Here is a 27169-nt window from a genome sequence, read left to right as displayed (position 1 = left end):
TATTCTTGCTTTTACCATATTTATTCACTCTAAGTGGAAAAAAACTGACAAGTCATAATGGCTTTGACTCATTAGCACACATACCGTCTATATTCCCTGTTCACATACATCTCAACCGACAAAGAAAAATACACATTTTAAAAGAACAGTTTATAAATTGATTTGATAAAGTGAGTTCCAATAAATTTGTGAAATTCAGAAGGAAAGGTTTTTCAAGACTTGTATCTCATCTTCTGAAGCAAAACACTTAATGTAAAGCACACCTGACATCTGACTTGCATACACCTTGGAGGTTTTCTATGTAGTCTTCACTAAAGTGTACTTACTAAATGTTTCACTGTACCAGAGCATGAGAGTTCCTCCATCAGCTTCAAAACCTGTGAACTAGATACTCGCTGTAAACAATGCTTCTACAAAAAGGACAGTTCAAATACAAAAAAGAAGAGGGCATTAGTCGTCAGGTTTCTTTGGGAGAGAGTACATTGCATTTGCTTCTGGCTTTCTTATAAACAGCAGCAGACAAAAGCATGGTAATCATTTCACTTATTTGAAGTTCTTCAGTTTTAAGAGCATTTGTAAAAACAGGTCCAATTATAACAAACTGATATTTACATAATAAACTTTGAAATAAAGCATTTTGTTAGTGATAAATGCATTAAGAGCTGAAATATATTAAGATGAGCTATTCTGTTTGTCAAGTTGTCAGATACGCGTGCTGAAGCTTCCCCCTCTAATTACAAGATGTTCAGTACAGCACAACAGATATTTTAAAATTAATATAGAAGCTGGAATGTTTTTTTAAATTGTAGCACACTACAGCTGAGAAGATTACCATGACAAAACACAAAAAGGAAAAAGGACTGAAAGCAATGATTTATAGACGTTCTAACTTTTCACTTAAAAATTCTTCCACGCTATCTGTATTCCACTTGAGGATGCTCAGTTCTTCTGCAATGTTCCCATTGTCATCCAGCAGCTTTAGTACAGGGTCGGAACCACGCACATACTGCAGGAAAAAAAAAAATCAGTTACCTTGGGCTGGGAAATGCATTGTCCTTATTAAGACTTCTCTTCCCAGCTGATTTATATCAGCTAAAAAAATGTCAAAGGAAGAAAAGTAAAAAGTCCAAAGAGTGACACTATGAAGTATGAATACTTAAGAACAGAGCACAAAATAAAATCAGAGTATTTGGGGCAAACCTTGGCAATACAATTTGTGCTGTGTTCTAAGCTTTAAAAATCCAAAGCTTAGAACTCTTAAAAAACCCCCAAACAGACAAGGCTGGTTGTTCCTGACAATGCTTAATGCTATAAATATTTCAGTGCAACGTATTTTGTTCTGATTTTAAGAATTTCATTACTGGAGTGTTTAATAACAATGTATTATACTTTTCTTGAAGAATACAGATCCATAAAAAAACAAATTAAGCTTATGAGACCAGTTTTTCAGCTCGTTCTATGCTGCTACCTCCTCTCCTCCAATATTTTTTCACTTCCTTTCCAGATTCAAATGAGAAGTATATGTTCCAAGCTAGAGTTTGTGTGCATGTGTGTATACAAAAGCAGAACCGGTAGGAGGAGAGACACCATACAGAAGCTTTAAAGACAGAGATGCTGTAGGTTGCATGTTCCACCAGCAGCAGTTGGCCAGTGTTTGCAGCTCTGGAGCAGATGCTGTCTTGCCTAGTCCTAAGGAATGAGAGTGGGACAAAAGAAGGGAGCTTAAGGGACAAAGAGCCCTCATTTCACAGGAAACTAAAACACATTAAGAGCAGCAAATGTTTATCTTGAGATCCAGAACAGAGTTACTTGCCTTAAGTAAAACAGGTAGGAAACAGCTTCAGTTCAGACTCCTGACTTGAATTTATTGTCAAAGAGAGGAAAGTGGAGGAACAAGTCAAATGAGATTTTGTGTCTGTGTGTGAAACATCTACCACTTGTTCTCCTTGGCCTATTACACAAGCTAATGCATATATGCAGGGCAGCGGTGCCATAAGCCTGGCTTTGAACAACGGTATTCTACTTCAACTGCTCTAAGTTACTGAAGTTGGATTTTTGAATTAAGCAGCTGAATGATTTTTCCTCACCATTTTAGAAGCTTCCAGTCACTTTAACAGCTCAAAGTTCTCCTATCAATTTCTAACGTGATCACATTCTTTCCTGCTGTGTTGTATCTATGCCTACTAGGCTTTGCTGGTAACATAATGCTTTAATGTTTCTGAACACTCACTAAGTCACAAAATATGTAATGCAAATAAAAGCTTTTAGCAGTATTAGAAGGCTCTAACCATTTAAGTTTATGGAAACATTTCCCCAGGATTATCTTACTTTACCTTACTGAGCTAACCTAGTTGGTCTTACTTAATGAAGCTAGTGGCATCTCTAATCCATTTGCCAGAAGTCTGGTAAAAGAAATATCATTTGCACTGAATTTTTTTCTGGTGGTGCTCTGTACCAGTTGTAGTCTAGACTGCTTTGGTGTTCAATACAGCTACAAAGTTTAAAATAAAAATGAAACAGTCAGACATGCAGAAGGAGAGAAAGCTTTTGAAAGAAATGGGAGGATACACAGATATGAATGCATGAGACAGGCAGGGGAAATCTGTTTTAGATGGAATCTGCTGCTGAGACGACAAATCACTTATTGCAGCCATGCATAGCTATGAAGTGATTCCAGATGGTACCATTTGGTGAATAGAGATGGGAGCACGAGATGTCAGAATCAAGATGTATATCTATGAAGTATGCTGGAAGTTCACACAGGATTTTAAGAGCAAGGTGAAGTCTTACACCAGATCTTGGAAACCAAAGAATTGTTTGAGTTTAAGGCAGTGCAGCTTATGCAGCTTTGTGTATATGCAAGTCATGAGAAACACCATTCAGTATATGCATTTCTATAAAGCTGGATGTTTGAAGACTATGAAGAAAAACAGAATCATAGAACACAGCAAAGAAATTCTGAAAGGGAGGAGAAAAATCTAACAATCACTGAATGATTGGAAATGGCAGCTCCATCAGAAAATGAGGGGAGAACAGGAAAGGAGAAAAGGAAACTATGGCAGAATAAGCTTGAGTAAATCCAAGATATCCACAGAGTAAAGACAGAATGCAAGCACACCTCACATTCCTTTGTCATCTGCTATGACTTATGGGTTCCAGTATATTTTTTCTTGGATTAAAAAAATAACAACAAAAAACCAACTCCAAACCCCAACAACAACAAAGAATTGGTACCAAACAGTTACTGAGCAATAACCCAATTAATGCTAGCAGCAGTAACTCGTAAAGACTTATACTGGCAATGCAAATATATGTCCTCTGCTAAAGGATTACTTGATCAGCAGATAAGGAACAAGCCACAGAAGATTGCCTCCATCAAGCTTAATTCTTCCTAACATCTCAAATTAAAATTAAAGTTACTACTCACCTTGATTTGCAGTCCCCTGAAGAGTTTTGGCTTATCACTCCTGACAAAAGCTGCGGTTTGGAGAAAAGAAAGAAAGATAATCAAACTCTTCTCCACTTGCATAAAGTAGATTTACATTCGAGCTAGTATTACCTGAATTATTTCTTTTGGAACGATGCTTTACAAGGTATATTAAAGTTAAAATTCTTAATACCCCCCCAAAGTTAATACTACTAAACCTATTGTGCCTAAGGAACACCCTATTTTTGCTAGGATCCCAAATAAGCTTCCTATCTGCCTGGGTTTTTCTCAAACATGAATGCAACTGTCTAAATCAGTTTATCTGCATGTACAACTGCCAGTCTCCAGCAGACTGGCCCATATGCTGCTGCGATACATAAATGTGAGGAAAAGTGTTCGCACGATCAAAATCTGGCTGAAGATAAGGTTTGTGAAGGAGGCTGAATACAGCACACTCCACACAGGCTGCAGCGGTGTTGGGGAAAGGGCACGGGGGAAACTGCAGGTTGAGGTGCTATTTGTGCAAACAAGATGGGTGATCTTGTGTTGCAGAGATATCTGAGGTTACATGTTGAAAACCAGCAAGGAAACAAGAACAGAAAAGAAGCTGCTATCTCGTCTTCTCTTGACACTCCTAAAGGCAATCAGCTTTAAGGTGGACTCCATGGCCTGTCACGTAGCTACATGGAGAGAAGTTCAGGTCTGAGGTGAGCTGCTGCTGAACAGTTCTTCACTTGAAGCACTAGTCAGCAAACATTAACAGCAGCACAGTCCCTGTGTCCCCACAGCACAACTTAGGCCTTGTGTCAGCATTAACTTTAAAAAGAAATGATGATATGAACTACTTCAGGACAAAGTGTGGGCATAATCCCCTGCTTCCAAACACTTCTGCCTAATGAATGTCTGATTTCTAGAAGTATCTAAAATTTATTTAGAAAATAGCATAGTCTTAATTCCTCCTTCTTACATTCAGGTAATGCTAAAGGCTAAATTTAGTGTCTGTACTGCCATTAAGTGGATTCAGGACACTCCTATAGCATGTCAGCAGTTTCCCCAAGGATGAACCCCGTCAGTAAGGACTGACTCTTACAAAGGTACCAGCTGCATGTTAAAGCTGCTTTTTCAAGGTTAGGCAACAATGAATCTCTCATAAATTGCCGTGCATCCAGCTGGTGCATGCAGATGAGTGCAACCTCAGGACTCATGTTTCATACTGCCTCACAAAGCGTAGTGCTTTCCTCAGTAATTGTAAAGATGTCCCATGGCATCTTTATACCTATCTTTATATTACTGGAGACAGTTACCTTAACACTTTTTCTCAGTATGTATATACAGAGTGGCATTTATTTTCTTCCCTCTTCCACTGTGCTCCCGGTACAGACCAAAACAATACACTCTGCCTGCTGCACCAGCCACTCCACGGGATAAACAAGTTGGAAAAATACCAATGCCCCAATGAGCTGCCAGATATACTAGATCAGGGATGTCAAACTCATTTTCACAGGGGACCACATCAGCTTTGCAGTTGCCTTAACTACTTCTACATTGATACAGTCCTAAAATTACATTCGGCCCTTTGAAGGCAACTGCGAGGCTGATGTGGTCCCCCGTGAAAATGAGTTTGACACCCCTGTACTAGATCCTTGAAGAAAATAAGGCTTGTTTTTGTTTGTTCTGTAGAACTATACACTAATGTCATATTGTAACCTGTACTTGTATAACAATTTCAAATAGCACTAAATAACCAGTAATTACTCACACACTGCAGTTCAATTCTGATTTAAACTCACAAAGACATTATTTTCAGCTTCAGTGTCTCCCATGTCCTTGTGACCTATTAATTGTCTTGGCTGCCATCAACAGTAACAGGCAAAAAAGTAGCAAAGACATTTCTTATTATTTGTTAAGTCCAAAGCACATCGAACTATTTCATGGGGAAATTTTCAACATTTTTTTTCAATTGAAATCTAAAGTTGTAATCAGTCTCCAGAGCTTTATATGGAAAGGAGGTTGTGAGAAGCAGTCAGTACAGTGGGTGACTTTAATTGCAAAACCTAAAGAAAAACTGTAAGAGCATAGTAAAATGGATCAAGTTTCAGAAGTAAATCTGAACTGCGGAACTCCACTGTAATAAAGAACAGCCTTTGGGGGTTAACTCAGGTTACAGCTCTTTAGGCTTGTGACAGGTGTGAGGATTTGTTACTTAAGGGACAGATGAAAGTTCATTTGGACATGAGTGGCTGTTCTCTGGCTCCAGTGCTGGGCTGAACAAGCTCACATAAAACGGGAAAAAAATTAGATAGAAGAAGAAAGTATTCTACAGGCAGTATTACATTTTGTCACTTTAAAAGTAGCTATTACACACTTGTATCAATATCAAATGTCTAAATCTTCTGAAAGCTGAAGCACTACAGAGCATTTTTCCTGAAATTTTAGACAGATGCAACAAAATTGGTTTCTGTTAATGGCATACTTGTTTCTAATGCTGATCATAGTGACTTTCTGCATTAGTCACTTGAATTCGCAATGCAACAATGAAAAACACTTACTGTACAGGTAACTTAATTTGTATATTCTCAATTTCAGAAGCTAAAATGAGAAACTATTATACTGGCATGCATTAAGAATGCAGATTATCCCATCAAACACTTTTTTGTTTTCCCCCACAAAATCATGCCCTAAACTGAATAAACAGCCTTTGAATGGAATTGATGGGATTAGGAGTCAGATGCAGCTACAGTGCACATTTTGGGACATGTAGCTGCCGCTTCTCATGCCCTGTGGTGCACACACTCCACCTTCAGCACTGCCCAACACTTTCTCCTCTGTACCCTCACATCAACATTGCTGCTTCCTATGATCCTGTGTCTGAAGGCTACTTGCACATCTTTACGCCACTATCTAGTAGTTTGATGTTGAATACTAAAATCCTAGCTATCTCCCCATTTTCGAAATTACACACTGCAGAGAAACATGCATTTATATAATCCAGCCATGGGTGAGCGAGGAAGGCATTTTGCACTTTGACTTCCACAACATGAACCCTGAGCTTGGTGCCATGACACTACGTTCCGGTGAATTAACCACCAGACTAGAAGTCAGAGCTGTTCTACTGCCAGCTCTGCAACTGTCCTTTCACATAATGTTAAGGCAATCGCTGCTTCACCTTATGCTCTTGTAAAACGTGCCATAGCAAAGCATATGCCCTCTGTTGAAGGTGAGCCTGCACAGCGGCCCTGATTGCCACATAATCCACCTCAGCTAAAAGGTCAGGTGTATATGGGCACTGTAAAGCCTGACAGCCCCAAACGGTTTTGCAAAGAGAGGTAATACTGAACAGTGATTTTAAAGACCTAAGAGCACCCTCTGCCTATCAACACAGCAGAATGGAGAAACTCACTGACATCGTTATAATGTCACTTTGTTTTGATACGCAACACTTCTTTGTTTGGAGAAAGTCTGTGAAAACTAGTCTGTTGGAATTAAAGCCTAGAGTCCTATATGGAGATTACTAAGGAATCTAAGAACCACTCATGCCCAAACAGCAAGTCTGTGTATATGCCTGCACACAGCGGCGCTATTCTCTCTGCGGTACACTAGGACGTACCATTAGAAAACGTCCTGACCCAAAATGGACATGACGCCAGATCTCTCCAGGCAGAGCTGCAGATCTATGTGCTCAGTAAAACTTCTTTCTAAACAGAGCTGACTAACTACTGTTACATATTAAGGGCATGATCCTGACTACCAAGGATATCTACATTCAGGAATATTCACATTATTTAGATTCCTGCTTTGGGAGCAAAGGTCTCCTGCTTGATCTGTAACTGAAAAAATGCAAAATGCTGTTGACAAAAAATTAAAGCTACCTCTTAATACTTGAATGAGAGCCAATATACAATGGCAGTAAAATTGCACACTAGTTTTCAAACAACTATACATACAGACAAACATTTTTAACCTTGTTTCTACAAGCATCAGAAGGGTTATAACGGCCTCAAATGAGAAAGACCTGGAGGTGATTAAAAAACCTTACTGTCTCTGTTATATCAGTTGCAGATTCTAATGGCAGGAAAGCACAAGTCAGAACGAATCAAATCTTCGGCACAAGGTCAGCAATAAATTTTTACTGCACAATTTTTCCTCCTGGTAAGCTACAGCATGTCTGCTAGCAAGAATCTAATGTGATTAAGTATCTGCCAGCAATAGAAAAGTCCACTTGTTCAAACTTCTGATCCTTTTGTTTTTTAAAAAGCTGTGCTTTTAGTTTAAATTTATGCCTTCGCTTACTTGTGAAGACTATGTATGCCCATGGGGACTCATCTAGCTTTTTGAACCGGACAACCCCTTCTCAGTTTGTGTTATTTTTCTAGTCAACAGAAACCTTTAGCTTCTTCTGAACTCTTGATGCCGTGTACTGATACACAGCTTCATATTACAGACACGTCTCATCAAAAATACTGATTGTGCCCCGAAAAGCAGCAGCACACTTTTTTTTAAGGTGCTTATCCCTCCTGTCCCTCGGTATTACACCAAAGAGCCCATTATGTGATCAGGGCAAAGAACTGTTAGTGCTCCGAGAGCAACCTCAGAAAGGAACGTTTCCACCATCATTCATGAGTAACGAGGAATGTTTCGAAATTAGTAGAAAGGATGATCTATTTTTAGAGAAGTATTTAAAGTATTTTTGTGATGCATTTAAACATTTCACATAGAACTAGCAATAGGAAACACGAGCTATTACTATGTTTCAAAAGACTGACATTTTATCAAATGGTAGCATGGTACTTCATGCAACTCAATGAAGCATATACAACTGATTTTTAAAACTCAGAGGTGAGAAACACTAAATGTATACAAAATGTGTTATGGAAAATAACTGAAGAGATCTAATACTAACACAAAAGAGGATGGTTAAAGTACTTCTAAGATATCTATAAATAGTCGTTATAAGTTCAATATACACAAATGTAATATTACTTAGCATGAAGCAATGAAATAAGGGGTAGATTGCTTAACTTGGCCCTGAATTATTAGACAGAAGCAGTTTGAAAGTCAAAAAAAAAAAAAAACCCACAAGTTTGTGCAAAATGTCACAGATCTGTACATAAAAAAGGCAAAAAGGACTTGACCATATCATGGACTTGATCATTTTGTATCTGAAATGAACTCAAATAAAACAATGGTTTTACTGAGACGCTGCTAATTATCAAGTGTTAAACCTATGGAAAAGGAGCCAAAACAAGAGGAAGAGTAGCAGAGTAATACTTTATGAAGACAGGAAAACCCAGCATTTAATTACATCAAAATTATCTAAGCCTTGCTGAGACAACTGGCAATATTTGCTAAAAATGTGAATGCGTAGATCACAGGGAATACAAGCAAACCAACAGCATTAATTTCCTCAGACTCTTTAATAATTTGTTTTGGAGACAAATACATGCCCTGCAGTTCTGAAGATTGCATGAGCCTGCTCCAAAAGACACCATGAGGGCCTCGCAAAAGACACAAGCACAGTAGACACCAAACACTCACATTTTAATGGCTATAACTCTTTACCATTTGGGGACCTCAGTTTGCGATACAAATTTAAATTTAAGAATTCATATGGCACATCAGTAACTACTATTTGTAGTCTATTAATCAAGCTACAATGCAGCTGTTCATGGTTTTATACAAAGCACCACACGCTTTCAAAAGCAAATCCAAGACAGCGCTCTGGTCAAGCCTGAAGATGAAACCTGAGATGGGGTCCTTTGTATAAGCATCTAGATCTGAAGAGAAGTATTCTTTTAGTTTGTATATCATTTACAAAAGATTATGGTAAAACCATGCATGGCTCCCACTACAATATCCTACATTTCTTACCAAGAGTTTTACTAATGTTTCTACCAATGTAAAATTTAAGGTTAATATAACTTTCTAACTTCCTTTCACCAGTATTTAAGAATTACAGATGAAAATAACCATGGAATAAGCAATCCTACCTAAAAATACAATCCCATAACAAATTACATTTTAGTAGCTAAAAGAATCCGCCTCACGCTTGCAGAACTTGGGCAATACAGTAGAGTGCTTACTGACTCTGAAGTCAGAGGATCTCAGTAGTTGCAGACTGAGTGAGTTCAAGGATTAAGGACCTTGTTTCTGTAACAGATTTGCTGGGAACAGGTCTGTTTCTGAACTAAGAGAGTCACACATGGAGAGGTGAGAGCTATTCTGTTGATGAACAAAAAGAACGCAGAGAGATATGAAAGAAATGTTCAATGAAACAACACAGCCTAATTCAGGTTTTGTTAACCAAACGGGAAAGAACGTAGGAGTCCAGACATCATGATCTCCTATCTCATCATGAACAGAACACAGCTGCCACCGAAAAGTCAACTTGAAACAAATAGGCTACATTAATCACTGGCCCAGCTAATTTATCCTATTTCAGAGCCTTAGTTTTATGGATGCCGCATTTTCTGAGGTACCTGATATAATAAGATATTGCTTCATCTATGAATCTTGTCACTTATGTTTTCCGTGTTCTACTTTGATGGAGTGCTTTTAAATGATAAGTATTTAAAAACACTTTTATACAGAATAATTTCAAAATATATACAATATAGGCATTAATTTTACAGTACAGCATTTATAATGGAGCAATTTATTTTTAAGGGAAACTTAGCAGGAAAAGTATTTCAGTACTGAACTTATTAAAGAGACTTAAAGAAATCTGGTCTGTTACCTGACACCACAAGAAGCTGTATTTGAAAAAACATAACAGATACCCTTGGCCATATTCACAAAAGCATTTAGTAGTTTGTTATGATATTACAAAGAATAACATTCAGTTTAAGATTCAGATAATCTTGCTGAGGACTCGATTTTTTTCATCCTGTTGCTAAGGACTAGATTTTTTTCATCACTTGTCACTTCTTTGCTTTCTCGGTATCTATAAATATATTCCATATGTAATGCTTCTCACATTTCAGGCACACAGGTGTATTCAGCAACTATTTGTAGCTAAAAATTATATAACCAGTAATTTTGATAGGAATTTTGATATAGAAGGACCACAGAAGACTGCACTTAGTAGCCGTAAGCAATGCACTGGTTTTTTGAACTGTGTAACTTCCTTACTGTGTAACTTTTACAAACCTTTATTAATTCAACAGATTATAATCCTTATATATATTTTTTAATATATTTATATATTTATCCTAATATATGTATTTTTTAAAGATGTGAATCTCATTATAAAAAAACTCCACTCTTCATCCTTTGGTCAAATAAAATATAATCCAGAAGAAGTCTGTGACAAATCAGGTCTGTGGGAGTAAGCCAAGTGACAAACCAGTTTACACGGGTACTTAAAGACTTCACAGTCAGATACAGAAGTTAACATGTACTGATCCAAGTAATCCTAATACATGGAGTCCTCCAATTAGTGGTGCCACTTTGTGTATATTCTGAAACAAACAAATAAACCAACCCCGAACCAACCCAACGAAATCCTAGCAGAAGCTATGGGAAAGGAATACGAGTTATTTGCAATGAGACATTGTCAATGACAGGCTGCACAGCTCAGTGAAGCCTATAAAGACAATGCTTCAAAAGCGACAGCATGACCTTCAGGCAACCAAACTTCCCCAGCAAATATCCAAGTGAAAAGCTGAAAGAAAAACATTTATTGAATGTTAATGTCTTAAGATGGAGACATTACATACTGTTTCTGGTAGAAGTTAGAAAATCAAGGGAAAAATCTAAGTAAAAGTATTCGGAGATTAATACTAATGTGAGGACAAATACCAGCTGGAAGAATCTGCTCTACTGCTTTTTAAAAATTCTAAAGATGCTCTTAAAATGTATCCCATTTTCCAACCTGTTCTAAAACCCTAGCAGTAAATTCGGTCAAGATAAATATAGATTGGGTAACTGCAGAAATTGGTGATGAAAATGCAAAAGAGATCTTTAAGTGCACCAGTCAGTCCTTTTTTTCTTGTTACTGCACCAAAGAAGAACTGGTAGTCAAAACTGAGAACTTACTGAAGACGACTGTAATTTATTCAGTCATTTTAAAAAACAAGCCATATGACTAATGGAATGTAAATATTTGAGCAGGTTTAGATAACCAAGAATTGAAAGGAAAAAAAAAAGAATTTTCAATTTTCCCCTTTTGTACTGTAAGCTTTTGGAATGTGTTTAAGGGTGTGCACACAGCAGAAACTGAGGGCATAATGCAGGCTGAGAGTCAGGCTGACAGGCTGACCTTTTCCTTCAAACCTACAGGTCAAAGAGCACTTAATGTACAAATTCACAACCATAAAGAAGCTGAGTGAATGTGCAACAACGGCTGGGAATGTTTTTACATTTGCTAAATTGGAATGGTCACGGAGATAATATGGACTCCTGTGCTACCAAAGTTAATCTCCTCACGCCCCTCAAACGAGACAAGTCATTTAAACAATTCTTGTTTTGGCATTTTACACAGTGGGAAAGAGAAAACAGCTTCGCTCTGGTATTGCAGTCAATTGACTGAACTGTGTGCGGGCAGAGGTGGCAGGAGAGGGTGTAAAGCAGCATAACTTCTGTTAATTGTAACATGTTAAAAAAGTATATTTTTTTACTTGTTTGTCAATCAGCCTTCAAACAGGGAGGTATTAATGCTGGCCATGGTAGATGGAGAGGTGCTGTTTAAGCAATTTTATGTCTAAAGCTAGGTTAGCCTTTCTTTTCTATGGCCACCTATGTCCCAAGTACAGTATTAGGCTCTTCATTACAGAAAAACAAACACCAAGTATTGCTATCACCTAAGATCTTTCCCCATTTGTAAGAAAATTCCAGTACGAAATTTCTCACAGATGTTTATCCTGAAGCTTCCTCCCACTACACGCTGATGTAACTGATCTTCCTTTTACACTACTGTATTCCGTTTGCTTTAGTTGACTGTCATCATTCACTGACAAAACAATTATACTGCAGGATCTATGAAAAGAAAGCAGTTCCATAAGTGCACAGTATAATTTCTTTATCAATTACTGGAGACCAGTTCCATGAGTCTCATGTCAATGCAACTTTCCTGATATAATATACAAAATTTATGACTACTTCTAGTAGTACTTAAAAAGCACATTTTGTCATTCAGCTGTGACAGCATTTCGTATTTGAAAGAACAGTGGTGGCTTTACTTACCCTGGACTTGAGGGAACCTTCCCAGTTTTCATCCACATACCTCTAGGACAGCTCCTGCATAAAGCTGTAATAATAAATAGAAGCCGGTAATGATATTGAAAATCTAAATTACTAGTTTACTTATGGCTGAACTATTTTTGTTTGAGGAGACAATACGCTATTGAGTCGATGGTAACTACAGACAAATGAGATCCTAAATAGAATCACAATTCCAGACCTGTCTCTGCTTTATGCAACAACCAACTGTTCGCTCAAGATACATGATAATTTCCATTCATTATATTAAAAATGTAAAAACAGGAAAGATCACCTGAGATACACTGTTGGAAGCAAAGCTTCATTAAAAAAATGCAATCAGACATGTTATAATGGGAATTATGGACTAGTAATAGGAAAGCGTTATTTCTTCCTCCCCAAAGATACTAAGAAGTTCTCATTATGTCAAATTTTAGTTTCGATTTTAAACCTAACTTGGACAGTGAAATACTGTTTATAATAAAGATAAGGCAGTGACCTTAGACTTCTCATTTGGGCTAACTATTAGTAGTTTATTGTAGTTCATTGTGATTGCAGAAAGAGGACAGATAATGTTAACAAGTCTTAGCTGAAGTGGTGTATAGAGGCTGGGCCAACTTTGATGTCAATCACTTCTATCAGCTATGCAAGCTACTCAATGTTCTTAAAGCAAAGTATAAGTTCATTTCAATTTGATGCAGTATCTAAACAAAAAAACCTACTGATCATGTATACTGTCACATGTTTTTAAACTTTTGGGGGTTTTTTTGGCAACATGCAATTCATTCTATAGTTTGCTAAATTTTAAATATAAATTAACAACGGATTTTTCTGGCTACTAAAATAGAACTTCGTACTGTGAAGTTTACAGATAATTGTCAATACTGTGTACCAAATCATGTCCTTCTACTCCTGAAACCCCACTGTTAATAGAGAAGCTGACAGAATAAGCTTCACTTAAAAAATTTTAATTCGATTAATTATTTCTATAAACAATTAAAACCTCTGCTTTCATTTTCTTTTAGACAGTGTTTTCATGTGCAAGTCAGGACATGGAAAAATAGAACCTTACTGAAATGAAGTAAATTCACATTTCACTTAAAATATGAACTGTGGATACATGTAATGAAAAATAAGCTTTTACTATGAAATTTCATGAGTACTAACCACTCTGAAAAAGGGAGTGACAAGTCATAAAAGCAAAGCACACCTGATACAATGGAAATCTCAAAGACAGTGTTATTAACACTTTGACACCTATGCAGGCATTATGGACAGCCAGGAATACATCTTCATTTCAGAATATGAATCTTCTGAATTCAGGTCCAACTAATATTTTCCTAAATACTACGAATCGGAACACAGGAAATAAATCCTCTGCTGGAAAATGACGATTTCTTTCCCAACACGAACTAGTCAGTAATCGTTACTTCCGCAGGAAATAGAACTAAAAATGTCACGTTACATTATCTGTTCGGAACAGCACCTCAGAAATTTGCTTAACCACATTTACATTTTCAACTAGACATTTAAGATAAAAACTAAGATTTGATTGTTAAAACCCAGAACTGCTACGAAACAATACTCAGGAGATCGAAAATACCAGGTTTTTTTAAAGCTCTTTTTCACCACCCAAAAAAGATTTTAATTAAAAAAAGACACTGATAAACAGCTCAGATACTAGCTTCCATAATTAAAGTTCCTCTGGACTTAAAACATGAAATAATTACAAAGATGGAGGAAACATGGAATAGTGAGATTATAAACTTCACTTTTTTCTATTCATTATTCTATAAAAAACATTCAATGACAATTATATCAGCAATCCTAGATTTAGATATCCGTTTGCGCACTCACTCATACACTGAACATTTGTACTGGTTCGCTGATACTGACACTTATCTGCATTTTTCTTCCGAGAAGATAGTATAAAGAAGCAGACAAAGGAATAAATAGCCTTTTTCTATCTAGTTAACCAGTTACTTTAGATATGTGTATCAAGAACTAAGCACATCCAAATTTAGGACAACAGTAAAACCAACATTTTTCAATTCTCATTACTGTAAATAATTCTTACAATTTATTTTTTCCTGTTAAACAAGGATTTCTATGGAACAAGATCACTGCAGGAATCTAAAATATGTAAGACTTCTTGCAATTACAAACCACTCCTAGGAAATACCTGATGGAAGTAAAGTTTAACAAAGAAAACAGCTCAGTTGTTGATGTCTATATTTTGAGCTTATAACTCTGCCGTAATTGAAGCCCAGCTGTGCTGGTACAAAAAAGTTCAGATTCCTGCTGGGACAAACAGCTGTTCTCTAGATGGCTAGACTAGAAAAAATGAAAAATCAATTGGCTTCATTTATAACTCTAAACAAAGGTGTCTTTTGCGAGAAACACAGGTTTATTTGCATCACTGAGCCCACAACAAAAGCAGACTTGTTGCTATCTACTGCTGCCACCAGCCCATCGCAGCCAGAGCAGATTTCCCCAGCCCGGCTGTGAAGGCGCCCACTGTGTCCAAGCGTCACTGGCAGTGACTCGGAGCTCTCGGTGTGCAGGCACACAAACATGACCACTCACGTCCTTACACAGTGCTTAACTCATACGTTAGTTCATTTTAAAATAATGCTTCACTTGTTTTAGTGCCCATGAAAATGAGTTTAGTACTACAAGCACTGAAATAAAGACTCTCTAAACTACTACTAGTGTCCATTTTACCATCCAAAGCTAGTGCTGTTATGATTTCCAGGCTGATTCATGTCTGCGTCTATAAAAATAACTCAGCTTTTTAAAAAGCATTCTAATAGTATGCTTTTTAAGGCTAGCGTGACAAAATCTGAACTTCCCCCTGACCTTTTACAAAGCATCAACTTGAGTTAAATTTCATCCAAAAGCTTTTTGTAAGCACCCTGATGTCTTGTAATAGTTTTCACTGATGTAATGAAGATGGCTCTTCACAACTGAGAGGGGGAAAACCACACTATCCGTCATGTCTGCTTTAATGATGAAGGAAAGTGGTAATTATAACAGAATAAACAACCATTCACATAGGAATAGTGTTAGAAAATATGTATTGTAAAATCATTATTCCAGCAATTAAAAAAAGGAACCTTAACTTAGGTGAAAGAAAGCATTTCACGTGTTATCAGGAGGGGAACTGAAGTAATGTCTGCAAAATTCCAGCAATGCTTCATTTAGAAATAGATACCGTATTGTTATCACAATTACTCATGGTGAAAACTCCAGAAGAAAAATTATATTCCTGCTATGAATCTGCTGTATAACTGTCAGTATTTACAATCAAACAGGAATTCCGACCAAACCAAATGGAAAAAATGGTACTTAACAGAGATGGCTTCTCGATGATAGTAAAATGGTGTTAGATCAAAGCTGACAAAAAAGTTTTGCAAAATACAATAACTTATCCCTAATTTTACTTCTATGGCACCTATACTTTGCACACTGGTTTCTCCTAACTATTGACTAAGCCTGGCCCTGCACAGGTTACAACGTGTCACTCAAACTGGAATTGTACAGCTGTTTGCAATCAGCTGAAAAAAATTAGAGCATAAGAAAACATGCAACAAAACAGGTCGTTAAGATAAAGCCACACCATGGTAAATAGCTATCTTATGGTACCTGGATTCTCTCCAATATCCGCATATTTTCCTCTCCTAATATCAAACAGTTTAAAAAATAATGTAAAGGTCTGAGAACAAGGAGTAAAACACAACTTATGACTACTGCTAAAACTCTGGAATTTTCACTTGCCTCAGGTACAAGACAATCTTCCACTAAATATTTACCAACAACTAATCTCTTTCCAATACAAATAATTTTTGTTTTTCTGAAATTCACTGTATTTTTTATTCCATATTACTATATAAGCAGATCTGCCAAAGAAACCTCTCATGCCTTATCAACTCATACTAGTGTTTTACTTCAAAGAAAAGTCAGATAAAATACATATATTATTCTTACTGGCCAAAGTTGCTCGGTGTGTGCAAACTGGTATTTTTTTATAATAGGGTGCATGATGTCTTTTTTGAAAGGCATGCAAATTATATTTTTGTGTGTCCCACCCACTCAGGAAGCAAAAAACCAAATTAAAAATCGATATTTGTTCTTCTGATAAATGAAGTCACATAAAGAAAAGAGCTTTTGGTGCAAGTTTCTTCTGCAATTTCCTAAACGCTTATAGCTACCAATTCATTTGTTACTTTTCCTAGAAAACTAGATTAGTTAAAATAGAGGAATATACACTGAGATATAAACTATAAAATATTTTCTCTTCTATGGGGGAGAGAACGGTGTGTATTTGTATGGACAGTTTTCAAAACCCCTCTAGTCTTCCCCTTCTCTGGCGACAGAAAATGAGCAAGAATCTGTGGGTTAACAGGGAGCAGGCAGCAGGCCTCCCTGCCAGGCACATTATGAATTACTGGTCTGTAATGCAAAAAGCCAATAAAGTCATTGCTACACACACATCATTCCAAACTGATGTCATCAGTAAATTTAGCAACAAAGAAACTGCTCCCATTCACAAATCATTGTCCTGTGAAGGGAGATGCCCAACTCTAATTCAGAATTTGTGCTATAGTGCTATTCCTGTGATTAGTGCAATGTATTACGGGCAAATTCCTCGGAACAAAGCTGAAGCAGAATCTAAGCTCTCACTTATTTGCAGGGAAGGAAATTCCAAATTAATATAAGGGTGAAAAAAAGAGTCACAATGACAGTGTTTAGGCACTGAAACAATTTACTAAGAAAGGTAATAGAATCTGTATCCGTGGAGATCTTCAAAACTTTTGAGTTCTTCTTTGAGTAGAAGACTCAACTTTTTTATTCTGTAAGTACATTACATAGTTGCGCATTACTATTACAATCTTCAGCATACAGAAAATGTGTCATCCAAGTGTTTTATTTTTGGTGTTAAACAATCTCCTCCAAGCAGTATTACGTAAACTTTTTTGGTCTTTACATCCAACCACCACCAAAAAGCTCCAAAACAACTTCCCCTCTTGGCAGACTATTTTTTGTTAACTTTGCTCTCTGAAATGGTTTGGTGTAAGGTTGGGTGTGCAAGAGATCTGGCACAAGGGCGAGAGAGAAAAATGCAGAAGCGGAGCAACCATCAGCTTTAGACCTCTGGAGCTGTAGCATGGATCAGGTGGTGTGAACAGCCAATTTGTGTGAGTGGGGTGGGGGTGAGGGGAATAGAGGAGAAGGGTGGCAGGAAAAAAGGCTCCTATGTACATAGATCTAGTGGATAGAATTATGTAAGCAAAACAGTAGAGACAGAAAGTTAACAGTTTAAGTTCCAATTTTGGAATACACTGTTGGATTAAGTTTGCCACCGAACCATCTACTTAACTCTAGAAATAGAATCCCTGAACATCTGTTTATTCTCCAGAATGTGCTTCTATTTAAAAAGAAAGCATCTTAGAAGAGTTGCAAAGAAAACATTGAGAACAAAACTCATCAACTATTTATTTCACTTTGCGCATTTAAGTAATTTGGAGACTTCACACTTTTTGAAGTTGTTTCAACAAATGTAGAGTGAAAGTCCTAGTATTTTATCTAGACGTGTATTCAGACGAAGGAAGTCAGACTTAACTAGGTAAACCTATTCCATGCACCAGCACAGGTGCACATCAACAGTTTCAACTCACATTTAGTAAATTCACATTTATAATTTCCCTAATCTTTTATTTTTCATTGATAAGACTAGAAAGAGGTCTTCCATAGGTAAGGCTTGCCCTACTACAGACAGATAATGTATTTTTATCTTAGTTTATCTGACAGAGATGAACCTTTGGTGAATCTGATCCAAACAAAAGACAGTAAATTTCTGTCTTAGGCATTGAGTAGCTATCTGCACCTTCCTTATCCAGGGCTACTGCTTGTCAACATTCATTTTCATTGCTGATAACATCATGTACACAAAGAAGGGAGTGTCTACGGCAAAGATTGTGAGAAGGACATTTTTAGTACAAGAAATAGCTGTGCATAATATTCTGAAGCAACAGTGCTCTGACAAGAGACCTTCTCAATTAGAGAAGGTGTAATCATCCCAATTCGCCAACTTCCCTGTCACTATTCCCCATAAAGTTATTCCTCTGTGAGCTGTATGGGACACTTTTTAGTGAAAAGCAAACTTTGAAGGGAGGTCATTTGACCTATTGGCCTTAATTACAGAGTTCTAATTATTTACTTTAGTGTTAAATTAAATATGCTGTCATTGAATTATGCTATTTTTAAAAGTCACACTTGGTAAAAACAGTGAACATGAACCATCTTTAAGTAGCATGTTAGAAATAAGGAGTACAGCTATGTAAAAGCACAACTTGATTTTTATGAAGCAGACAAAGGATTTTATAGAACACATCAAAAGACAGAAAAAGCTGGGGTTTATGAGAAACAGCTACAAGTAAACTAAAATTCTAATTCATTTATACAAGTATTGATATGGTTTATACCTACATTACACCACTGAGATGTCAACGAATTCTAAGTCGTTCTCTATTTTTACCCATCAGGTTAAAACCCATGACATGAGACTGCTTCATTGGAACTATTCATATTAAGAGCCTCTGGCAGAACAAACCAGCAGCCAACAGTAATTTTTGAGTGCAGCACTTTAATTAGTGAAATGAAAAGAAAAAAAAACCCTGAAAAATGAAACGAAATTGGGTCACACAAAAGTAGCCTTAAGCATTAAAAGCATTTCAAGTTATTCTGGTTTCAGTAATTATTGTGAGTTTTGTAAACGATTTTGAGTTTTAAAAAGTAAGTCTGAACAAGAATGTTAGCTTATTCCTCTTTGTAATTCACAACAGCACATGTAAAAAGGTGGAATTTTAAGAGAGCTTTCATTTTATTTTTTTATTAAAAGTAGCACGCAGTCATAATTACAGTGGGCAAGTTTATTACTAATATTACACTACGTATATATTTTATTTCCAGGAGGGGTCTCATATCAACACCACCCAAAGAATTGGTTTTAAGTTATGACCAAACTACATCATAAGGAGAGTATAAGTATTATCCATTAGGATTAAAACAACCCTTTCTTAGGAACAGTTTCTGCATACATGCTGATCTCCTACCCTATAATGTTTAAAGGTCTCCGTAACAATTTTGTTGTCAGTGACAGATAAGGTAAACTACAGAAAACCGAATTTGTATAGGCGTATTTTTCACCTTTCAGTGAAATTAAAAGTCGTCATCTCTGCAGAACAGACCAAGCTGAACATTCGCAGCTACTTATTACATGGGCTAAATAAGCATAATACACTCTTCTTCTCTATATTGTCCCTCACTTCTATATTTTTCACCCACAAAAACCTATCTGAAATAGTGTGATACCTTGCAGAAACAGGTGGCCAACGTGGAAGAAGGGGTCAGAGCCCAGGCTTCATTTTCAACAGACTTAAAGCTCTATGGTTTTGCAGTGTTGAAACTGGCCAAATAATTCACATCTTAAAATGACTTCCCACAACTTCAAGTATCAAGGACTTGCAAGGAAGCAAATCTCAGCTTCATGCCCTGAAAACATGGTATGATCTCCCTGTAGAAATGTCAGAATACCTGGTTAAGTACAACACCCGTTACAAGGTAACAGCCAGGGAATAGGTCTGCAACGCGTCCAGCTGCCACACCTATTATCAGCCTCACTGCAATGAAGACATGCTCATCCGACTGGCCAGTGGAAATCTGCTAATAAAACTCTAGGAAAGGTTCCTCTGCTGTGCTTTGACTTTTCTCCCCATTTCCCAGAGTATTTTAATATTCATCCTTAGGACTTTCTCCCCAGTTGTTTCTCTGTTTTCAGCATTTTTCAAAATGTTGAGAAAACACGATACTTACTAAAGGTCACTGAATACCGCTGTTTTCTAAATCTCATCCATTCTGTTTGTCTAGAGCTAATGGCGTTATGTCCATAGACTTGCATTAACTTTCAAAGAGCAGTCATAAATACTGAAAATCATTGTAGGTTCAGGTAGGATGTAGAATGGTGATCTGAATGTAAAGCAACCTTAAGACAGGCTTTAAGATTTTTTTGAAAAAGTAATAGCCAAAGTTTAAGCTGCCCACATTTATTTCAGGTTAATATTTCATAATACTTTCATGTCAAAATGTAAGAAAACTTTTGTATTTACTGGTGCAGGAAGAGCGTCAAGGTGAAAACCTTCCCTCTTGCAGCACAATAATCCATTTCAAGTTTCTGAAATATTTTAGTTATATTGTTACATCTAGTACAAGTTTGGTGAAAAATAATCCTAATTCTCTCATTTTCCTAGCAATGCAGGGGCCAGATATTCCAATAAATTATTAAGCCATGCTTTGACAGCTTATCATATTTTGACAACCCTGAATATCTGCGCACAAGAAAGTTGCTAAAAATCTCAGGATTTTAGATGTTTTTGCTTAAATTTGCATAGTGGATTAGTTATTACCCATCTCTATGTAATTTTAAAGCTATGAATATAGACTCCTGTGTCCTTATGTTTGCCTTGCTTTACATTTAGAAATAGTGTACAATATACATATGTGATGTTACTCATGACAACTTGTCATCTAAACCATCCATCTTCATGCCTCAAATTTCCAGGCCAACTTTTGCTTACACTTGATGTCACATTATCCCATTCACCAAACACCTTAACATTACAACATGACAAATACATGACAACAGAAATTTAAAATGCTGAAATTCAACACATCTTAGTCAGCAAAATATATTTCAAAGCTCCATGTAGAAATATTGATGACTTTTAAGGGTTGTAACAATCCTGCACAGTGCAACTGTGAAATATAATGCAAATTTCAATACAGAGTTGATTCTTAAAATCAATTTGGATTTTGATACACATATATTGTTGAGATAAATCTAAGATTATAATACACAATTAATGGAGTATGCTTATAGCTATGTCTGAAATGATCACACAGCATAAGTGAAGCTGCAGATGGAGTGCAGCTATTTTCAGCTACTGCAAAATATAGACAATCTCTCCTGCTACTACAATTTCACGCACAGTTAGCTTCACCTCCATTTCATCCTTCTAGGTTTTATACACCAGCAGTACTCTGCATCTGACAGACTGAGGCTTCAAACTTGCAGCTGTCTAAAGCAACACTGTTGAAGCTAGCTTCTGAATTAGACTGAAAGTGAATACAAAATCTCTAGGAGAAAATAACCAAAATATATTTTTTTTCATTTTACCCACAGTATAATTATGAAGTAACTAAAACATTTCACTGGATAGGTGTCAGCAGAAGTTAAGAGCAAGACAAACACTGAGTAACAAGAGCACCTCACAGCTGTTTTCCGCAATGTCAGTTCACAGAATACTGGACCAATAACAAGACCAGGATTAACAAACATCTTTCAAGGATATGAAACAGTGGAAATCTATGAACATCTCATTTCAGGTTGCACTGATGCTATGCAGCACCAAGTATTTTTAGGACTGGGCATGCTTCACAGATCATTTGTGAAAAGTATCACAATCACTCCTGTAATTCAAGCCGACACTTAACTTTCTTCAAAAATGTCACAGAAGTAAGAAAAGAAAATAATAATCAAGACATATAATGAACTGTGCTATAGCAGCAAATTGTTCATATTTACTACAAAGCACAAGCAGAAAATGAAACTGGGTAAACCAACACAAATACATTAAAAAAAAACCAACCTCTAATATACAGTCTCTCAGTTCCTATGAATATACAACAACTTCTGGTTCACTGTGAGGGGATTTGTTGAACAACCTTGAAAGCCCACCCATTTCACCATTATCCACATGGCAAAATCTAGGTCTGATTCAGGATAAGCAGAAAATGTTTGATGCGACTTTTATTAATGCAGTGTTTACAATATAAACTAAGTTATACCCTTGAGTAAGTTACTGATAAATTGGTAAAGACAGATTTTTTTTTACCCTCAGAAGTCAAACTGACAGAAATGCAACATAACTCTTCTAGTTTATTTTCCCAAAAAAAATGACAACATAAATTATCCTGCTCCACAAGTTCTTGTGCTACATTATACACACTGAGGCAAAACTGTAAGAATACTACCTGATTAAATAAAAGCATCTGCTCCTTACATGAGGCTTCCTGGCTGCTGCCACCACACCTGCTACCAGTTGTGGTGCACAACCACAGCACAGCTGGAGAGCCTTTCCTATTCTTCCATTCCCTTTTAGTACATTTCATCAGATTTTACTCTGAAACTTTTCAGCTTGTGTATGGATATGTATAGATATATACATAAGAACTGGAGCGTTTTCCAGAGACAAACTTTCATAAACTTGGCAAAGAAAAAGTCTTAGAAAGTAAGTCCCATAAGGATTGTACTGAAATATTACTACAACCATGCTTTTGTCAATATAGGACACAGCACAATTTAGAGTCTTACCTCTTACCTTAATAGTCTCTCAATATTAATGAACTACTAATTATTCATTCCCTGCAAGTCTCAAACACTTGCTTCTTGATATTTAATATATTGTACCTAACACTGTCATCGGTGATTTTTTTTCAAAATTATAGGCTGAGGGGTTAATATTACACTGAATTTAATTTGATAGGAGAAACTTGCTAGATTTCCTCATTAATTTCATGTTGTCAGTTATTTAGCTATCTCCTAGCCCTTAAAAATAATTTCAACACTTCTTCTTCTCCTTGAAGTCTCTACTTTCCTGATAACTGATTGGTCTTCAATGTACTCTGGAGTTCTCTTAAATTACAACGCATTTGAAAGCATGTATTCTTTTCAAGAGCTCTGTAAAAATTCTTCCTTGCTGACATACCTTAAGTGAGATATTTATTTATTTATTACAGACAAAGGAAAGGTTTTGCCTTAGCCTAACTGACTGAAGCACAGCATGGGCTCTGAGCAAGATAATTCCCGATATTTCTAGCTGTTAGAACCTAGCTGTTCTCGCTGCTGCAGAACGGAGTTGAGGAGCCCCGTTCCTGTCAGGTTCCTGCCCCTCAGGAGTTTACCCGATGGCTGCAACAGCCGTTTCTTCCCAGGGACTGAGCTGAACTACCCTGGACATTACACTGTGGGCCAGTGGCCAAGCAATAGCTGCGATCAAGAACACCAATCTCCTTACTCTCTTTTTTTGCCCTTTCCAAATCCCATACATCGTTCAACTGAAAGAAGCTGGATGTAGCTCCCATTAATCACTTCACGTTAGAGAAGGGCAGTCACAGAACCAAAGGTTCCTCTGCTCATACAGGGATATTATTTTAGAGCAGTATGGCAAGTCTGCAAATCTACACCCCATGTACATTGGACTATCAAGAAATTTTCCTCTTGAGACTATAATCCAGGTTCTCATGTATTTTTAAAATGAAGTTTCATAAAAGTAACAAGGCGTTAAATTATTCCACAAAGGATTTGGTCCAAAACCCACCTTTCTCGTTTCCAACTGAGCTTCTTCTTGGCAGCACTGTCTGCAGAACGGATCCAACTGATTCAGATTGAACTGTCCAAGAAGGTTGCAAGAACTGCATAGCAGGTTACTGGAGAAGCCCAGCTCTCTGCAAGCTTCTGATGACAACTGTGCTCCATATACACTTATCTGAAAATCAATACAATGTTATACTTTAGTATTAAGTTAGTTGTTTAAAAAAGGAAGATTTAAAATGCTTTAATGATTAGGAAGAACAACTAAGTCTCTGTGACAGTTTTACAGTAACGCCTAACGGTCTGCCCAAAAGTGCAAAACGCCACCTTATTTTGAAGAATAGTCTCAAACTTATAGTGAATTCTAAGCGCTCATAATAAGTACATTTCAAGGTATCAGACCTGCCAAAATTAATTTATATATACTTCTGACAACTCTACTGTTCTCCTATTGCTAGTTCCAAATTAAGAAAAAAACCTAAACACAATGAATCAGCTGAAATGCGTATGGCTACAACTCTCTAAAGCCTGCTCTTTCAAAACAATTTAAGTAAATTTCGTATCACCAAAAACACACTTGGGAAATAAGTATAAGAGCTAAGCTTGGGAAAAGCACAACCAGGGGGTGATGAAATGGACCAAACTGCTCAACAAGGCATACAAGTAAGATTTTAATTTCATGTGTGCATTAATGTTACAGGAAAATCGCATACTAAATGTGGAAGCGTAGATGACAACCTGCAATTCTGATCTAGTAGTAATACATTAAAATAGGCAACTCAATTACATGCCTTCTGTGTAAAACACCAGTTCTTTTTTTAATGAGCAGCAAAACCAATTTTACCAACTATCCTAGCACTTAAATGATATTTGGGTTTTGTTTTCACATTCCCACTTTGCTTACACAGGGATTTCTCACACCCGAGTTTAACACCTTCCCTTCCAGCTGTATGCAGGGGAAGAGGGGGCAGTGGGGTGGAAAGTGCGAGAGGAAATTAAGAAAGGAGAGATAGCAGACAGTTTTCCCAGATGCTTCTCAGTCTGGGTGAAAGACCTTGGAGAAAACCCACATCGTCCAAAACACCAACAAAAGCACCTCTGTGTCCAGAGACTGAGATGATACCAGCAACCTGGACTGGAAGATAACAGACCAAGAGTTATAAGAATTATGCTGGGCCAAACAGAATAATACAGAAGAAAAATCAAGTTTGTCCCTCAACAAATCAGGCTTCACATTCACCCATAATTTAATATACACAGCACAGCCAAGTCAGGTAGAGACAAAACCCATTTCCTCTCCTATACTGGCCAACTTATAGCCAAAGATGTCAGTGATGTGACAGATAGGAAATGTTACAGATCAGGAATCGGTAGAAAATATATTAGGTGCCTCATTATTCCGTTTCTCTGTAGCTGCTAAAAAAAGGTAAAGCATGAACAGAAAAGTATAATGTACAGAAAATTATTTTGAAATTACTATTCCATCAGGCAGAAAGCTATTTGTCATCTTCCTACAGGACGCTGCTAAAATAATTTCTATATATAACAGCAGGCAAGCAAAAATAGGACCCTATTCTACTGGAATAATCTATTATTTATCCTTTCTGAGGGATACTGGCAATAAGAAATATAACACCATCACAGTAACAGAGAAAATCTAAAGAGGATGCCAAACACTGCCAAAGATACATTTCAATTATTGTTCACTTATTAAATTAACGATGATGACAGTAGCCAAAACAGTTTTCTTGCACCTAGCTGCTTGCCATCCACCCCTCCTCCTTTCATGCTTTACCGTCACCTTTTCCTCACTTTAGAATCTGTTCACCTGGGAGCAAAAATGGTATTAATGACATTGTCATTTTGCTTCCACCAGCAACACTCCTCACACCTTTTCCCAGCAGAGCTCTAGAGCATCTACATATGTAAGGCAAATACTCTCCTGGTCTTGGGAGGGACTAACCAAAACACGGTGTATGAAAGCACATAAAATCTCCAATACAAGATAATTCCTCGGTGAAGTTCTGGTTACAAAAGCACAGGGAGGGGGAGGAGTAAAACAAAACAAAACCACACAAAAAAAAGAAGAAGAAACTGGCTCTCCCTAGTATTTTTCCTCAGTTTTTAGCACTGTAATTATTGTACTATCCTGAAATAATAAGTATACTAATTATAATAAATGACAACATAATTCCACCTACTTAGCCCGCGATGTGCCTCATTTCAGCAGCATGCTCTCCTTTAAAGCTTTGACTACAAGTACACATCACATGACTGCTTTGCTTTCACATTAATTTATTAAAGCAAATGCAGCATCGATACAAATTGCTTTAGGAAGTACTTAGTAGTCATTATAGTGAAACATTTGAAGAGGTCTTTTGTACAGCCTCATGTCTCTGCAGCTCGGGTGGGTCAGAACTTTAAGGGCATGAGGTGCCCTAAACCAGAGGAAGCTGAGCTGCCTGGAAAACCGCACGGGACAGCCCTTCAGGTACAAACCAAAAGCCACCCAGCTTCACGTTCCAAACCCATTCTTAATTTCGTTACTATGGATAACCGGTGTCACGAAGGTTGTAACAACAGACGAGTCCCATTAAAAATGGTCGAGAAAGCCTGTACGCTTGTTTAAGGAGTCACAGCAACACCCGGCCGCCCGTCCTCGCAGCCGGCAGGGCCAAGCGAGGCCGGGGCGGACGCTGCGCCGGCTCCAAACCGCTGCTCCCGCAGTCTGGAGGAGCAGAGGCAGCGACAACAGGGAGGACCCGGGCAGAAGCGGAGAACACCCTCCGACAGACAGAGCGAAGAGGCGGCCGGGGAGGCAGGCGCGGGACGAGGCGCCGGCCGGCGCCCCGGGGCTGGGCAGGGCAGGGCACAGCCCGCTGCCCCCGCCTCCCGCTGCGGGACACGTCTCACTCCCGCCCCACCCCCCTCACACCCTCTCTCTTTCTCTCGGGAAATCGCAGCCGCGCTCAGCCCCGAGCGCGAATTCCCCGGATCGGCCGCTCACCGCCTGCAGCCCCACCAGCAGCCAGAACCAGCACCGCCACAGCGCCGTTAGCTGGGCTGCTGCCGCCATCTTGGTGCCAGAACGCTCCCGCCGGCGTCGCCGGGAAGCC

At 37.6% G+C, this 27169-nt stretch overlaps 1 protein-coding gene across 1 annotated transcript; it reads right to left on the bottom strand.

The window, feature by feature from the left end:
* SELENOF (selenoprotein F) lies at window positions 1-27169 on the bottom strand. The gene is made up of 5 exons (XM_065657035.1): window positions 27061-27169; window positions 24061-24228; window positions 12608-12671; window positions 3428-3477; window positions 1-1006 (listed from the first exon to the last, which is right to left on the bottom strand). Exons 1-5 carry the CDS (start codon window positions 27127-27129, stop codon window positions 875-877), a joined length of 483 nt encoding a protein of 160 aa, XP_065513107.1. The 5' UTR covers window positions 27130-27169; the 3' UTR covers window positions 1-874.

This window comes from Caloenas nicobarica, chromosome Z (assembly GCF_036013445.1).
Source record: "Caloenas nicobarica isolate bCalNic1 chromosome Z, bCalNic1.hap1, whole genome shotgun sequence".
Classification (NCBI taxonomy): Eukaryota; Metazoa; Chordata; class Aves; order Columbiformes; family Columbidae; genus Caloenas; species Caloenas nicobarica.
This window is presented reverse-complemented; position numbering and strand designations above follow the sequence as displayed.